The 17,177-nt window shown below is 48.9% G+C and overlaps 1 protein-coding gene across 2 annotated transcripts in view; it reads left to right on the top strand.

Annotated features, from left to right (window-relative positions):
• Positions 1 to 17,177, top strand: part of rsh (Rap GTPase activating protein radish) — a 224,214-nt gene that overhangs the window by 72,168 nt on the left and 134,869 nt on the right. For both annotated transcript variants that reach the window (XM_075692977.1, XM_075692976.1), the window contains exons 3-4: positions 4,885 to 5,244; positions 8,365 to 8,669. In XM_075692977.1, coding sequence (XP_075549092.1) covers positions 4,885 to 5,244; positions 8,365 to 8,669 — 665 coding nt within the window. The remainder of the gene's footprint in view (positions 1 to 4,884; positions 5,245 to 8,364; positions 8,670 to 17,177) is intronic.

The raw sequence follows: 17,177 nt of genomic DNA, 5'->3' as shown, positions 1-17,177 counted from the left end.
CGGTGTCACTATCTCCGATGCACGTCGCATGAGCGTAGCGCACAACGTCTTCGCGGAATCTCGTTGCCTGTTCAGCTGTCTGGAAAATAATTCCCGCGTTCGCATTACACGCGTACGTGTTGTAAGCGTCAATCACCGCGGTCCAAGAGCGATTCCATAAGCGGCACCCTTCTAACACCGTTTTCAACACGTATAGATTCTTGATACGCTGCACCTTACGCACGTCACAGATCCCTTGGAGCGTCACACCGCGTGCGGCGGCCGGAAGCAGGTAGCACACATTTGCGCTGGCCTTCGACGGTAAAAAGGCTATTTCCTTCGGCGAAGGCCACTTGGCCTGGTTCCTAAACAGCGTAGGTGTCGGGTAGAACAGTACCGCGTGCGGCCTGCCGAGCGCTGCGACCAGTCGCGTGATCTCGTGGGAGTTCATTCGACCTGGAGGTCCGTAAGGTAAAAGGAGCGATAGAGAGTAATTGCCCTCAGACAGCCTGTCCGCCATGGTCTGAATCGTGTTCAAGAAGTAGCCTCTCACCTCGGCAGGCGCTGCGGATAATCGGAGGCAGATACCCTCGTACTTTGCTGCGCGTAGTTCAATCGCGACGTCGTGGAGCAATCTGGTAAGCTGCCGCGCATTATCCGCCGCCAATTTCCGGAGGTCTTCGTTGTCGAGGGAAACGCATAGAAGCACGGAGACGCGACTTTCGCTCGCTGCCACTTGCTCCACTTGTCTGAATCGATGACGATGGATGCCTGTAATAGACCGCGAACTTGTGCGCAAACGCATCGCTTCTTTGTCGATGTAGTAACGACATTCCACAATGAGGTTGCACGAGGTGGCTCGTGAGAGATTCGAGTGAGATTCCTCGGCCGCTGCTCCAGACTGCATGATCGCAATGTCAAGCAAGCAAACGTTGACGATGGTCTTCTTTCCAGTTCCGGGGCCGCCGAGCGCCGCGGCGTGCTGAGCGGCAACTCTGTTGTAACTTTGGTCGCCAGCTGGCATGCTCATCCCAAACGGTTCCGGGGAGCTCACGTAGTCGGTGCCGAGTGTAGACCGCCGTTCGCGGTTCGATGGCGGAAGGTACGCAGACAGAGATTGGTCGACTGTGGCAGTCGTCCCGTCCTCGTCGGCCGTTGGAGCCGCGTCTTTGGCGAACAACTTCATCGGGATGAAGACCATTAGTCCAAGGCCTACGGCTAGGAACAGCGCTATGCAGACCGCGGCGGAGATGCAGGTGTCGCAACGCCAACTCCGTCCGCTTTGGCTCTTAACACTCTCTGCCCAGTTGACCCGCGCACCCTTGGGACGCCGCGGACGTTTGTCGTCGGAAGACACAAGGATGGGTTGTAGGTTCGTCGAGGACTCCTGCTGGACCACTTGCACGATCGGCATGGTGGTGGGACCGCGCTCGGGATGGTGCGCACCCGCGAAGAAGAACTGGTTGTAGCGCTTGTCATAATACAGTGTGAGTTCGGTCGATCGCGGCTCCATTCCTCCAACTTCGTTTTCTTCTTCTGCTCTTTTTTTTTTCAAGTCGGCGTTCTTGCTCCTCTTTCTCTTTTCCTTCTCTGTTGCATTACTCACTCAGAGCTTCGTAGATCCATATGCACTTCGTCTGCTAAGTGTTCCCTTAATTTATGGGAATCGCCGATGCTGCTTAAAGCACAATGTCGGACCTTTAGACTTCTTTGCGGAACACAGGCCTGAGAAAAGCCCGCTAGCCTCCCGAGTTCAAATATCTGTGTTTGCTGTCCGTGCTGTATTAAGCATGGAATGCTTTAGCACCCGTTGTCGGTGACCTTCAAGTTACCTTGAGCCAGGAGCCAGGGTCATCAACCGGGCACTCAAACGAGAACAGCCGGGCAAGTCGCGAGAACAAAATGAGATCCCCCCCCCCTCTTTGTACAGGAAGGCATCACATACGCTAATTATGCCCAAACAAGATACAAAAATGATTGCTTCCGACTTCTTTCTAATGTTTGTTCATAATATCACTGAACTTCTAATACTCGGAAGCCTTATTTGTCATTTCTAATAGCGACGTCTATAAGGCAGGTGTCTTCAAGGTGTCCTGCCTCTCCGAGAACGATGCCAATCCGAAGTTACAATATACCGGCATTCCCATGCCTACCACAGCGCAGCAGCGCCAGATTTCCCTCTAGGTAACGTAGTGCGAAACTCTATATAGTAAACCGTGTTTCCATCTCAAAGTCATACAAAGCTTATGTAGCGTGTTGTACATTATATAACATACTGCAGAAATAAAATTAGATTTTACGCGACAATATTTGAGTATAGCTTCGTTTACTGCGCCGCATAGCAAACGCCACTAGTCTAAAGATCGAAGTCAATCCGAAGCCTGTACTTGCCATCATTCCCATGCAGTATGGTGGCTAGAGGGGGGCCACCATACATTCAGGTTGAGGCCAACGTTACTAGACTAGGTTCAGTTTTCAAACTCCCGCGACGGCGTGGACCCACCACCGATCCTCGCATCTCGTGGCGCTGCTGTCGCACTTTGCTCGGTCAGCACGGCGCGGACAGGGCGACGAAGCACTGTCCGTTGTTTTTGTCTTTTGGCGTGTTGTATACATGCGTGTTTTGCTGCAGCCTCGGTGCATTTTTGCGACACTCTTATGCGTTTTAAATGCCGTGTGCGTTTTGAAGAGCTTACGGGCCGTATCATCCAATTGTATTTGGGAACGCGCATGCATAGTTATGCTCCGTTCCTGCAACGATAACCTACTTTGAATGTGCAAGTCTGCTCCCAAGGGAGCAAAGCTCACGCAGGTTTCAACATTGCACTTGTGAATGCGGTGCTCTGATGAAAGAAATAGTGCTAGCTTCATTTTTTTATACCGAAATGAAGTGCTGAGAGTGTGTATATACCGTGTGTCCCAGCTAACTTCAGTCAGTTTTAAAATATGCGAATGCCGCGTAGCTGGTCACAACGAAGGTAATGTTGTTTGCCGTAGCCTTGAGATAATCAAATTGTTATAAATCCGCCTAGTTAGGTAATGCGTAGGTAATTCATTATTAATTAATTAATAATTATCCAATAATTGTTAGTATACGTCTTAATTCAGTCATTCATAAATTAGTTCATCTATTTATGTACCAAAGGTCGAGGCCTCAACTCTCACCAACGACCGTGGGTTCGAGTGCCTTAACTCTATTTTAATTAACTGTGCCATAATTAACTTCGCCTAATTCACTCTACCTTGACTGGCGTCGTGAACTTCCTCGATTGGTTCGCTTGGGCTCCCGTGACTTTTTTGGACCATCGTGTGTTCGCGCTAACATCGCCTCATGAGTCATACCGTGCGTTCGCATTAATAATTAATTAGTAGTAAGCAGCAACAGCTGATTACAACTACTAATCAGCTACTTGCAGCTACTCATCAGCAACAGCTGATTAATATAGAGCGCAGTGGGCGGCCGGGGCTGCTGCGGCCCTGGACTAAGGACTCCACAGCGCACTCTGGGGCAGCGCAGCAGCATTTTCACAGCTACGTAAAGTGTTTTTTAGTTAATCTCCTAAACGCGAGACTATGCAAACATTTAAAGTCGCATCGGTGAAAACACTTGCTGAGTACGTAAGTTGCGAAGTCTGAGGACTCAAGCCCCTTCGCCAACGCAATGCTGCGCCCACGTAGATCTACCTGCGGTGCTCCCGCCCTCTGGCGGCAAACCAAGACAAGGGGGCACCTGCGATGTACGGCGCCTACGGAGAGTTTGACAACTGAACCTAGTCTAGTAACGTTGGGTTGAGGCAACGCTCATGAGAGCCCCCTTAGACGCTAGCGTCACATATCCCTCTAGGGTTTTTATTAGGAAATCTATGCTCGGAACCCCTATTCCAAAAACCAGCGTCTTACAGTGCCTTCCAGTGGGAAACAAGCGCGTTTTTTTTTTTTTTTGTCACTGGATTGCACTGGGGACGCTGGCGCTTGCTGGGACTCACTTGGACGCCAGTGAGAAAGCTAGATAAGAGCTGGGTCACTCTGGACGAGACGCTGGTTCCCCTGCCATGACGCTGGGGCGCACTGGTTTGTGCTGCACAGGCGCTGGTTCTCGCTGCAATTCGCTAGTTCGCACTGGAAACTGCACCGGTTGTGTTTGTGCCGTGCTGGTTCCAGTATGCAAGGACGAGCGCTGCTAAATATCAAATGCTTTATACAACTTTATGTAGAGTTTTGTGCATTCAAGCACAACAGTTACTAGAACGCCAATGCATTTCTCCGCAAAGTCCGGGAATTAATATCTCGAAACTGGTGCCATCATGAGAATTCATTCCAAGTGGATCCCCTTTGCGAACTCCACGGCTAGAATTTTTAAATTGCAATATGTGCCATAAGGTAATGAGTTGAAAAGTTAGTTAGGGAATTGTTGTTAATTAGTCGCTTATGCATTTCAATTTTCGTGCAATAGTGTCCACCGCTTCGAGTAGAGCACCCCATGAACTAGATTTGTGCTGTCTGCCACAGGCAACCTTTACGAACTTTCGAAAGTTTTCGCTGAAACACCCTGTATATTGACACGCGTACTATATATATATATATATATATATATATATATATATATATATATATATATATATATATATAAAATCTGCAGACACGTACGTTCCCACCAGCCAACCGTTCGAGGGACGCGCGGCGTCTTTTGTGCAGACCATCGGTAATGCTAGTAGTGCTGTTACGCCTGTCTCTCTTTTCCTGAAACTATGGTTGCTTGCGGAGAGTGTCCGGAGCTGCACAAGCTGCTGCTGATGTTAAGCTCGCGTCCTCCTCTGTTTTGCGTTTGTGCCTGCCTGCCACGCGGCGCGAAGTTCCTACCTTTAGAATCACACTCAACGCGTGCCTCAATCTCCTGCCTCGCAGGACAGGGGATGCCGGAGCCGCCGTCCCAGCCAGCCCGTGGTGACTCCTCAGCGGCGGCGGAGCAGCGCCGCCACAGCCACGGGCGGTCCTCTGCCGGACTGGGAAGGCGGCGGCGACACCTTCCACGAGGACTGCCTCGTGTGCGAGACGTGTGGCCTGCGCCTGGCGGGCTCCAGCTGGCAGGCGGCGCACCGCTTCCAAAACAAGATCTACTGTGGCCTGCACTATGCCGACGTGACGGGCCTGTCCAGCGGCGAGGAGTTCCTGGCCAAGCTACGCGAATACAAGCGTCAGTCGCTGGGCTGTGCCGAGGCGAGACGCAAGAGCTCCACAACGCTCACCTTTCCCGTGCCCGTGCAGGTGTGCAACCGACCTCGATCCTAACCCTAGTTTCGCACTATTGACCTTCGTGAGAACGACTGTACCTGGAGGGCCGACTCGTGAAACGTTCGATTTGTATTTGCCGGTGTTGTTTGTGGCCAGTGCCGATATCTCTTTTTTTTTTTTTTTTTGCCTAAAAACCGACGTCTCTGCACATCAATCCTGGGTGATCACAATTCCTCCTGTGTCTTTTGTTGCAAAGGTACACATATCTTGAGGATTCCACGCTGCTGACGCGCCGCAAAACTAAAAATTTCGTCATGTCACCGATAACATGGATCACCACTTAGGATCAATTTGCCCGCTTGCAGGGACGCAAAGTGACAACTGTTAATGAGTAGTGCACTGCGGCGTTCAATGGAAGACCTTACTTGAGCATTGCTTATTTATTCATTCGGTCGGTTGTAGATGACTAGAGGTAGCTAGCGTCAACATTAAGATGATTGGAGTGGATCGATTGTTTGTTGGTGACAACTATAAAAAAAAAAATGGCTGTGGCTTAGCTAAGGTTAAGCCCAGGATGCGAAGCATACTAGCCTTTATTTTAGTTGTTGAACCACTGTTTAGCCTGGTGAACTGCTGTTGCTTGGCTATATTTGGTTCGGCTAGACGAAGAAACAACTCATGCGTTACTCTGCTTCGCCTTCAAGAGTGGAACGCGACAGCGTTCCCGTCGACCCGCCAAGGGGTGTAAGACAATGGGCTACGGCGCAGCGACTACGCGCCCCGCATTGGATGCGGTGAGCGTCGAGCAACGCAGCGTTCGGCGCGGCAACGAAATGCGCGCCTGAGCAAGCGACGCACGCCTGAGCCTTAGAAACAGCTCGTTTCTAAGGCAACACCGCATTCAGCAGAGGCGCTTTTGTACCGCTTTGAAGCATCGTACTCGTGGCTCAGTGGTAGCGTCTCCGTCTCACACTCCGGAGACCCTGGTTCGATTCCCACCCAGCCCATCTTGCAAGAGTTGAGCCAAAGCCACCTAGAAACAAGCGCAGCTGCTTATATACCGCCGCGACGCCGCGAGCGACGCGCGAGTTGGAGCCCCGTTTCTCCTCTGTCGTGACGTCACGTGGTATTGAAGGTGACACCGCCGCGCCTGAGGAGCTGAATTGAGCTCTAGTAATATGCTTCGCATAAAAGACAATGAAGACAGTGACGGAGAGGAAGAGAGAGAAATAGGCTCTTTGAGGAATCCTGGAGAAGTGTGCCTGGCGGCATCCCTAGCATTCTACCCCAGGTGGGTACAGTTCACAACACAGATACAGAACATGCGCAAAACACACCACTCAACAAAACACAGACACTCACACTTTCACTGGAGTGTCTCAATGAGACAAGTTGCTCTAGGGAAACACAAACTGCCTTCACTGCGCGAGATGCATACGTAGCGCTATTCCACGGGCAGAGGACGCGTCTTAGCTCAAGATGGCCCAGGAACTCAGCGCTTGCTCGAAGGTGTAAGCGAAAACTAAAGAAAGCATCAGAGAAATTAATTGTTACGTTTATTTATAATGTAGACATACGGTAAAATAAAATGGAAGTTCACGAAAACATAATTTGCCAACGGCGAAAACCGAACCCACATCTACCAAATTACGCGTGCGGTAATTTACCGATTTTAAGCGACCACTATGGGTTATCCTCTGCGACTCGATCACGTGAAGGGGTACGTTGATGTAGAGCTACTGAGCGCACTCACTGACTCGGGGCTCCTGAGGTTGTCTTTTATTTACAAGGAACAATCAGCGACAGCTCCAGCTTCGTCTAAATCCTACATAAAAGAAAAACAAAGACGCACGCGCTTCGCAGTGTTGGCAAGGCACGCGCGTGGCACAACCATTCTTCGAGAAGCGCTTAGATTTAGCGCAAGGCGACTGGCCGCGCCACTGGATCATTCCAGTTGCTTCATTAATAAGCGAATCTGAGTGCGCTGATCGCGTAAACTAGTAAGCAGCGGCACACTCTGCGGCCTAGCGAGGGAGACGGCAAATGAACGCGTTCTTTATTCCGAGCCCCCAAACGCACATCTCACAGCCGCTACAGAAACCCTCCCGCCGGGCACGAAGAGTAACGACGTCAGCGAACATGGGTGAAAGGACAGAGTCCATCATATGTAACACGGTCCCGCGTGTATGCAGGGACTCAACCCTCTCCGTGGCTCTGCGAGACGCAAGGAGGCACTTTCTCTTATCCGTAAGGCTGGGTTACCTTTCCTGGTGCAGTCTGTATGCACTCAAAATATAGTAACAACGAAAGAACACCTATCTCGTCCGGAAAGCATGTGCATGCATGTAACGTCTCTCTATAACGTCGAGGGTATCTGCTTCCGCATACGTATTCTCTAGCCGCCTGGGGGAGAATATGTCGAAACGTTGGGCGAAGTAGAAGCATCATCGTAGGTCTGTTTTGGCACACGTTTTGTTTTGCCTTATCGTATGCGTAAGTATATCGAAACAGTTGACGAAGTGGAAGCAGGCGATAATGAGTGCCTCCTTCTCCGGCTTTACCGGCTGTCACGTGCTCTGAAGGAGCGAAGCTTTGCGCTTGTTCACGCTATAGCCAAACATACGTGACGCGCATAAATTTTCTCTGTAAGCAACTGTTCAACAAGGGTCAGTAAAATTCCTTGCACTTAAAGGGAAAAGTCGCTTCGTAGAGTTGGGAGCCGAACGACCGGGAACGTATACACATCGCTGCATTTACACAAGGTAAGAACGGAGGCAATTGGGCGAGTACTGAAGTAAAACAAGAATTTAGCATGCCAGAGAGGAAGAAATAAAACACCGTCTCTACAATATCACCATCACTCAGAAATGTCATGTTACAAGTATTACGAAAGTGCACATAACCCAAGTACTTCTGAAGATGTTATAAAAACGGAGCGTTCTTAGCAGGGACTCATGATGTCGCAAGTTTATATGAGAACTTACCCGTCTTTATTATTATTATTATTATTATTATTATTATTATTATTATTATTATTATTATTATTATTATTATTATTATTATTATTATTATTATTATTATTATTATTGTTATTATTATTATTCGATGGGAAAGGACAAAACTCAAGCAAGCGTCTCGCTCGATATTTTGCAGGCATGCCCGGGCACTCCGTGCGAGCAGTACCCGCACTGCATCAAGGCGACGCCGGGCTACTGGATCGAGTGCGCAGGACCCAAGAAGGAGTCGGACGCCCTGCTGGATCCCGTGGACGGCGCAGACAGCTGCGGCTTGCCATCCAACGTGTCCGGCGGCCTGGAACTGGTGTCCCGCGACGAGGACACTTACGAGAGGCACTTCTACGGCAAGGAGCACTGGAACTACTTCACCAACGACGAGGCCCTAGGACCCGTCATCATGAGCCTCAGGCAGGAGAACATCAACAACAGGGACCAGTTCAGGTGCGCTGCAGGACTGCGCGTCTAAACCGCCTATCTCCGTTTCATACATCAGGTGCAACGCTGGGGAAGCTAGAGATACTTTTTGCAGTGGCTGCGTTCGCACTTAGAAATAGCTCGGTGTTTCTTGACCCGATTATCGTGCCAATTTTCTTTATATAAGTTGTTTTGAATGAAGAAAAAAAAAGACTTTACTCTTCGAAACAAAGAAACCATGTTCTCATACGGCTGATAACACGTTGTTTTAAATCAATTTGCGTTTTGTTGTTTCTTTTCGTTAGCCGTCGCGGCAGCATCACGTGCATGCTCGCGCGAGCAAACGCCTCCTGGCGCCCAGCGAAGCATAGACGGGAACGCGCGGAGTGATAAATTTTGGTGACCGGACTTCTTCCGTAGCTTCCACGGCGTTGCACCTGATGCATGAAACGGGGTATAGCCTCGTTTTTAGCGTGGGTGCGCCCGCTCTCCCGATCCCACAACCTGCCGACGTTTAAAGCCTCGCGCCGCTTTCCTCCAGCCCGTGCAAAAAGAAAAAAATATATAAGCTGCTCATCATTACCATCACCATCATTATTACTAATGTCGTCGCCACTGCTCTCATCGTAAGAATCTAAAGCCCGCTTCAGAACAATGGCCTCAGCCAAACACCTCCGGCGTCTTGCGACAGCCGAAGCCAACCTACGCCTGCGTGCTTCCTAAGCTCACCACTTCATGTAATCTTGCTCCTCCCGCCACCGAGTGTGTTAGTCGCTTCGCTTCGCGTTCGTTCCCATGCTGTGGACAAAATGTTTATGAATCCAGCGCATTACTGCGTGCGGGACACCAGATTCCTTCCTGCGCATTTCCCGCCTTAACGCATTTCTTGCGCTTATAGTCTCAAACAGAATATCGTCAATACGCCTTTTTTATGATTTATGGTGCCTTCTATGTTATTTATTAATTGAATATAGGCTAATAGCATGCCGTATTATCGCTTTACATGGTGGTTAGACCGTTTCCCGGTTTCTTTCCTAATCTCGAAGTTCTGACCGCATTGAGTTTTGTCAATGGAGGGGCGCAGGAAGCAACCGAAGTGCAGTGCTTCACGTTCATGCTTCAGTGCTTACAATGTCACTCCGTGCGTTAAAAATGACTGAACCGGCATTTCCAGGGATAACAATTGCAGGCTCTACCTGGTGGTTTTAGTTGCCGGTAATGACCAGCGTCGCTTACAAAGAAGCCAGGAAAATACCAGTTTTTCCTTGTCTGTATGTTATTTTTATTATGACTTCCAATCGTGCAATCTCTGGAAATGAACCGAGCACTTCGCCTCACAACCACAAGAACTGCGTCAACAGCGACTAATGGTCCGCCTTTTTAAATACTTTCCTTCGAGCTGAGCAAATATAGGGAGAGGTTGAACAATAGAATAAATACAAGCGTCATAAAGTAAAATACGTGTCTCCCGCAAGATCAGTTCGCATTCGAGCGCCTCTCTGATTAATCAGGAACCAAATACGCGAATATTTTTTTTTTCTTTCGTAAGTGCTGTTCCTCATCGACCGGCCGCATACATTCGCTAATACTTCCAACATCACGCTTGGTTGGCGCATGCTCATAAGAACGTATCCAGTGTAGAAACATTCTTGCGAATGTGGGGACTTTCTACTCAAATGTAAGCGTGTTTGAAATAACCATAACGACTTCAGAGCTAGAACAGCCGTTCTGGCTACTTCTGGCTGGTTGTAAAAATAGTATACTAAACTCCATCCATCATCTTCGTGTTCTTTCTTTCTTTAACAGAACGGTAAATGGGCTTCACGACGCTCTTCGAGTATCGTCCACTGTTCTCCTTGTGGTAGGGAAATATTTGAGTGACCTCTAGAAACAAGCTGATTTTAGGCATATTTTTATAACGCATGATAAATGCATTGAACCTCTTTTTTTTCGTTATGGTGCTTTGGTTGTACTCCGTACTCTCTGACCTGGCCGCCCTTAGTCCAACGATGCAATAGCTGATTTCAGCAATTTAAAGTTACGGCCAGCTTAACCTCGAGAAACGCCACCATAATTTTCAATACAGCTTTCGTTCGAATAGAGAGGAGCGTAATCGTCAGTTACAAGCGATTGTGTCACAGAGTTAAGCTAAAGGTCGCACGGAGCCAGTGTGTGTGTGTGTGTGTGTGTGTGTGAGAGAGAGAGAGAGAGAGAGAGAGAGAGAGAGAGAGAGAGAGAGAGAGAGAGAGGAAAGACAGGGAAGTTAACCAGAGATTGTATCCGGTTGGCTACCCTGTACTGGGGGAGGGGAAGGGGATGAGATAGGTGAGAGAGCGAAAATGATAAAATAATAAATAAAAAAGGAACTATACACGCACAAACACACGTACACACGAACTGTTTCTGTGGGCACTGTGAAAAGAATAACGGCACCCTAGGAGCAAAATTTTTTCTTGCTCACAACCATCTGAACAAAGCAGATGATGAATTCAGAAATAACATAAAGGAAATATTTTTTATGCTTACTGAAATGTAGAAAAAAATGAATGAAAAGGAGACAGACATTGGACAAAAAAATTTACATGTCTCAGGTGCAAGCTGAGCCTACACCTTTCGCATTATTCGTGGTGTGTTTTGGTGCTAAAATTTTAAAAAAAACATAGAGAAGCCCGTGAACTCGGATTTTGTTAAGCGTTAAACAACCACTGCTGGTCATAATTAATCCGTAGTCCTCCCCTAAGACGCGCCTCATAATCAAATCGTAGTTGTGGCCCTTAAAATTTGACTGTTTAATTGCACAAGTTAAGCTACCGCGGTGGTTATCCTGCCGTTTTCTTTCATGGGTATTTGCGTATGCGTGCAAGATTAGCCATGGGAGCGGGTCTCGCGGCAAGTGTGGAATATCCTATTAACCGCAGGCGTCACGTGGTACGTGGGCTATAGGAGCAGGCAATTTGCCGCTAAACCCACCCATGCTATCTCGTGCCATCCAGGCTGCCGAAGTCGAGGGATTCGCTGTGCAATGGCGCGAGAAGAATCATGAACAGAGGGTCCTTATCTGTACGGAACTTAGGAGGTGAGAAATTACTCGCACGACAGCGATTTTCTTTCTCTCTCTCGAACGATAATGCTAGCGCGCTTGGACCGCTTTCTGTTTCACGTAACCAGGAAACGATTAAAAAAACGAAACGGACATAAAGTGAACAGGTGAACGACTAGATTTCTGATGGAAGATAACGGGGCGTCGCAGGGCCATTACGAGATTGAGCGCGCTCTTTAACCTGGCCGCACTTTGTAGCAATCCCGCAAATGACGGGCACCATTCAGAGAAGGGGCTCGTGGCGCACCACGCACAATGAGAGGGGTGGGGTGCAAGCGAGCGCGCAGAGTCGTATACGTCGCTGGTCGCGGGTGCAACTTTCTATTTCCGCGCGATCGCGCCTATCTGCCGACGTCTCCACCACGCGGGGTTCCCAGGAGGTGCGTGTTTGCAGGCGCTGGCCGTAAACGGTTTATCGATCGTCCTCGATTCCAACCGGCACTGTGACGAGCTCTCCCCGTATTCACTTGTCTTTTTCTTTGCTTTCTTTTTTTGCTTGCCGCGATAGCGGAGCAAAGCGACAGGTATAACGGTCTCGAGCTGCGATCTGAAATGGCGTTGTGGAAAGGGAAATAGAAGTGGAAACGGATTCAGGTAGAATTGTAATGAGCCGGAGTGAAAGGAGGTGAGAAAGGAGGCACCACGAGCGTTGGGCAGGGGCGACATTGATTAGCCGGCCTACTTGAGAGCGTCCGCGCAAGGTAAACTCGCTACGCCCATCGCGTAGGCAACGTCGAGATTGTGAGAGTTCGCGAGTGACATCGATCAGCTTGCGCCAGGTACGGCGAAAAAAAAAAGAACAGAAGGAGAGGGGATAGGGGCGGGAGGCACTTCGCGAGCGTGTGTCTCTTCTTGCTTGGAACACCGAAAGCTGTACAGCGAAAGGACAAGTGGAAAGGAAACGATCGTGGTCGACCGCTTTCGCCACTAACCGGAGACGAAGGGATACAAGATACGCGACACGACAATCGCAGCTTCCGGGCAAATGGCATGGCGCTGAGCGAGAGTGTAGTGTCCTTTAGTACAGCACGCAGGTCACGGGGGGAGAGCGGTTGACAAAAACGAGAGGGAAAAACGATTCTTAACAGGGCATGTCTGCTAGCCGTCGCTATCGTCTGCACTTCCTCTGCGCAGAGATGGCAGACGTTGGGAGACTTGCTGCAGCAGCGAGGGGAGCGAATCGATGGGCGGCCAGTGTGTCGGGTTCAGCTGCAGTTCCTCAATTTAGAGCCCATATTCACAGAATAAGCTGTTAACTCTAGAAATGTTCATAAGAGCAAATCGCAGCCACTCCTGATGCTCAACGTATGATTAGCAAATGCGGCTGGCAAATGGCAAAAGGCCGTTGCCGTTACAAAAGAACACAGGTTCTGTTTTAATTTGGCTTCAGGTTTCCCCCGCGTAGAACGTCTTTCCTACACGAATCGCTTGCGATGTAGGTGTTGCAGTGAGCTTTTGACGCCTAGGGTAGCGCGTTTTTTTGTGCGTTTGTTTGAGGCGGATTCACGACACCTTTTGTTTTCAAAGGCTGGCTCGCCATTGTTCGGTGACCTGCAGTACTACGATTATGCAGTGTCAGCTTTTCAACAGCCGTTGCGTACACGGACGGCTTCTTAAATATGGATCCAAATTGTCGACTCGTGTCCAGATATAGCAACGCTTTCCTAGCAGCAATTGTGATATGCAGCAGTCAATTTGAGCACACTGCAATATAATGTACGAAGCTACACATGTTGTGTTTTCAGTTGCTAGAGTTAAATCTAGGTCGAGTTTGATCCATGGCCGAATATTTTTTCGTCCTAGTTTTATTGGTTTCTCAATTATTCTGTTCTTTTTTTTTTATTTCTGCTACGACGACATCTCTCATTGCAAGACCGGCCTCGCAGTCACGGAACGCCCGATTAAGCCGAAGTTCTTCCCGACACGAACGTGCTTAATTCTCAGACATTGGCGAAGAATTTTTACGAGATTGATAAAGGGAAGTTATATTCGTATACTAGCCACAACAGTATCGGTGAATGTATCTTTGAAAATCCTACCCGCTAACACTTATACGCAAAAAAAAACAACAATTCTTCGTTCTGTCCACACCGGGTCGATCAGCGACACAGGTTTAGGGTCAGTCCACAGAGAAAAAAGTTATACGAAGAAAAGCACATACACAGAAGCGTGCGTCCTCTGCCTTCAGGCTTGCCGAGCGATTCCCAAGTCCGGTTCACAAAATTCGTACTGGTTTCGCCCACACACCGGACGTTCCACAAACAAAAGAAATGCAGCTGAGAAGGTAGCAATAGTAGCCCCATTGTCTACCTTGTACTTGGCGCTTCCCTCCGCGAAAGACAACAGCGAGGCCAAACATATGTCATTTACTATGCGATATCCACACATTCTACAGTAGCAGCTAAAAGAACACGGGGAAAATAGCGATGCTGGACGAGGGGATCACCCCGTAAGCAGACATCCGATAACGTCTCCTGGCGCTGTACGAATTCACAAAACGGACAGGAATGCTACTTATATATTTTCGCAGATAGTTGCCTACCGTTTGCTTGCCGTGAACCTGGCGGTTCTGTTATGCGAGTGGTTCCATTTGCGCGGAGCATTTTGACATCGTACAGGAAAACAAGCTAAGCTGCAGGTTAATGCAACCACAAACTGAAGTCGCTCAATGATGAATAGCACAAAGTGTATCTTTATGGTTTTGTTTTCTTTTTCTCCCCATGCGCTATCGCGCAAGCGACGTCTTAGGTTGGTTTTTTACAAGCATGAAGCTTGACGATAATGTGATACCACAAGGCTGGTTCCCCTTCACCCTAACACCTTCTTTGTGAACCCCTTCTCGTTCATTTATTTATGTACATGGTTTAACCTTCTGGTATACCCTTCCCCGCTAAAGCTGGTCAGCCACCCTTCCAAATAAACGGTCAATACATTCATTAAAGGACTGATGCGCTCAAACGCGTACAATTGGAGCACTGCGGATTTCTAAGTAGCGTTTGTTGTTTCATTGCGTAATGCCGTGGAAAACAGGGCTGTTAACCAGAACAACAGTAGCGGTGGCGTAGGGTAGCTACATGTATAAGCTGATTCGTCATATAACGGCGCGATCGTAAGAGTGGAAAGTGGCTGCCGTCCTCCTTTCCCACAATCGCCAGAAGGGGAACTGGGTAGAGTGAGAACGAGAGAGCTGTCGTTAGCAAAGTACTACCAGGGTCATTGTGCGATGTTGAAGTAGTTGGTGCATGGCTGTCGATGTTAGCGGCGCGAAGGTTTAGCAAAGGCTGAACAGACTGAAAGAGCGCCAAACTCGCAAGCAATTTTATGTCGTGAAAACGCGTGCACATATCTATATTGCTTAGATGCGTAGAGCCAATGAGTTCATGAAAAAAAAAATAAACACATGTACGTGACCCAGGATACTATCGAACACCCATATCGAGCAACTGAAACTCGCTCTGGCAAAGAGAAACGGAACGCACGCTGATGCACAGGTCACCTTCCTAATATAATACGTTTCCATTAGTCCTCGTGCTATGACATCACGGCTTCTTCCATACTGCGCTGCACGGCCACACGAGTCACAGCAGAACGGAAACACACACACACACACACACACACACACATTATATATATATACAGCTTCCTTTCTAAAGATCTTGTGTCATAACATGGTCTGTACTTCCAGCTTGCTCTACGATAGAATATCAACCAAAGCTCCCGCGCAATAGCAAGTCTGTCGCAAGGAGGTTGTTACGTCTCAACACCGCCAAGGGTGTTAAGTGAACGTTTGCCACGCGTAAAACCACTGCACCTCCTATGTAGACGTCAATGCGGCGTCTACAGCGACTAAAAGCGCTCACCCCACCCTTACCTAGAAACCGGAGAAAAGGATGAATGGGAGGCAACCACGACAACGAATGGATAGGAGCAGTTAATTGACGAGTCAAATCACCACCCATCCCTCGACACTTATCCAGCCGTCAAGACGGCGTGTAAACCGGCTGTTTCAGGGTTCTACGGAAGGACCTCAGCCGCCCTTCACCTGGCAACTGAGCGAAGAACGGGGTGGGCCAACGACGAACGAACCAGGTGTCGCCGGATGATTTCTTTCTTCCACAGATTCCAAACCGGTTTCTTCGAGGCGGACGTAGTGCGGGTTGTGGATCGCATGGGCGTGGTATCGCAACGGAGTCGACAATGGTGATTTGCCGCTGGACAGTATTGAGATTCCCTAGTCCACTCGCCTAGGGAAGATGAAGGAAATAAAAGCAGAGACCTTTCGAAAGTGATGACAGAGGGCCCTGATACGAACGGAGACGCTAACTTGCTCCTGCATGGAGTCGGCTTCCGCACTGGATTTGTGTAACTAAACTGCAGAAACACTTTTTCCTTCATTTTCTACAACTTGCCGTCGTAGTCGATGAGCTTGATGGATACCATGCCCTGAACGCCACCCTGGCTGCAACAAAGTCTAATAGTTGTCAATCACCAACAATTGCGCCACGCAACTATGTTGCACGCGATCACTCTCTTTGCATCGGCGCCCTTGTGTCAGCAGTAAATGTCCGACGACCATCGCGAAAACAGACGAACAAAAAAAAAGAAACTAGTAAAGCCAAGCTACGGGAACTTCCACAACTGTTTTCGTGCGACTATAGTATGCGGCGGAGGGCTCGGTATTAAACGTCAATCAAAGAACAGCAAGCAACGCAACCTGCCTTAAAGTTCCCATTTTCAGTTGAAAACGTAATTATTTATCATTGTAAGATGAGCTACCTTCCGTATATGTCACTCAAGTGGACCAACGCCTTCCTTGCGCGGTTATTGCTACCAGTCATCCGGTTTTTTTTTATTGATTTTTTTTTCTCTCACGTCGTGCTTCCCTGGATCCACGTTGGAGGTTATCCGTAGGAGTTTGTGGGGCTGCGGTGATAAAAGGTGACGGCACGGTCCAACCACACAGCCTGCAGGGAAGCCCCGAAGTGGCCGTAGGGTAGACATTTGTAACATTTTTCTTTCAAAAAGAACATTAAAAATCAAACGCGTTCGTCGCTACAGCGCTCGGTTTTCAAGACGATATTTGTGAGTGGGGCTTTCCCATCGGGAAGCGCCGCAGTACCATATTTCGCTGCACTTCATTGTTGCCCGATTGCCCACGGCGCCTCATCGGTGCGCCTGTTTCCGCTCCACGAGGTGTCAAACTCGCACAGCGCTGAGGAATACAAAGCTATAGCTGGCGAATCGGTTGCGCATTCGCGCATAAGGACAGACTGTAGCCGCACGCTGCCCAATAACGACAACTTTCAGCGGCCAATAGAGAGTTTCTGAATAGGGGCCGCAATAGTTTTAGGGCCCCAAAGAGCTTTGCGGGTGTTGGTGTTGGGGCACGCACGAGTGAAGAGTTCTAGAATAGGGCTTTGCGCTTACGGATAGCG

This window comes from Dermacentor variabilis, chromosome 5, assembly GCF_050947875.1.
Source record: "Dermacentor variabilis isolate Ectoservices chromosome 5, ASM5094787v1, whole genome shotgun sequence".
Taxonomy (NCBI): domain Eukaryota; kingdom Metazoa; phylum Arthropoda; class Arachnida; order Ixodida; family Ixodidae; genus Dermacentor; species Dermacentor variabilis.
The sequence above is the reverse complement of the archived record's forward strand: the minus strand, read 5'-3'. Positions and strand labels throughout refer to the sequence as shown.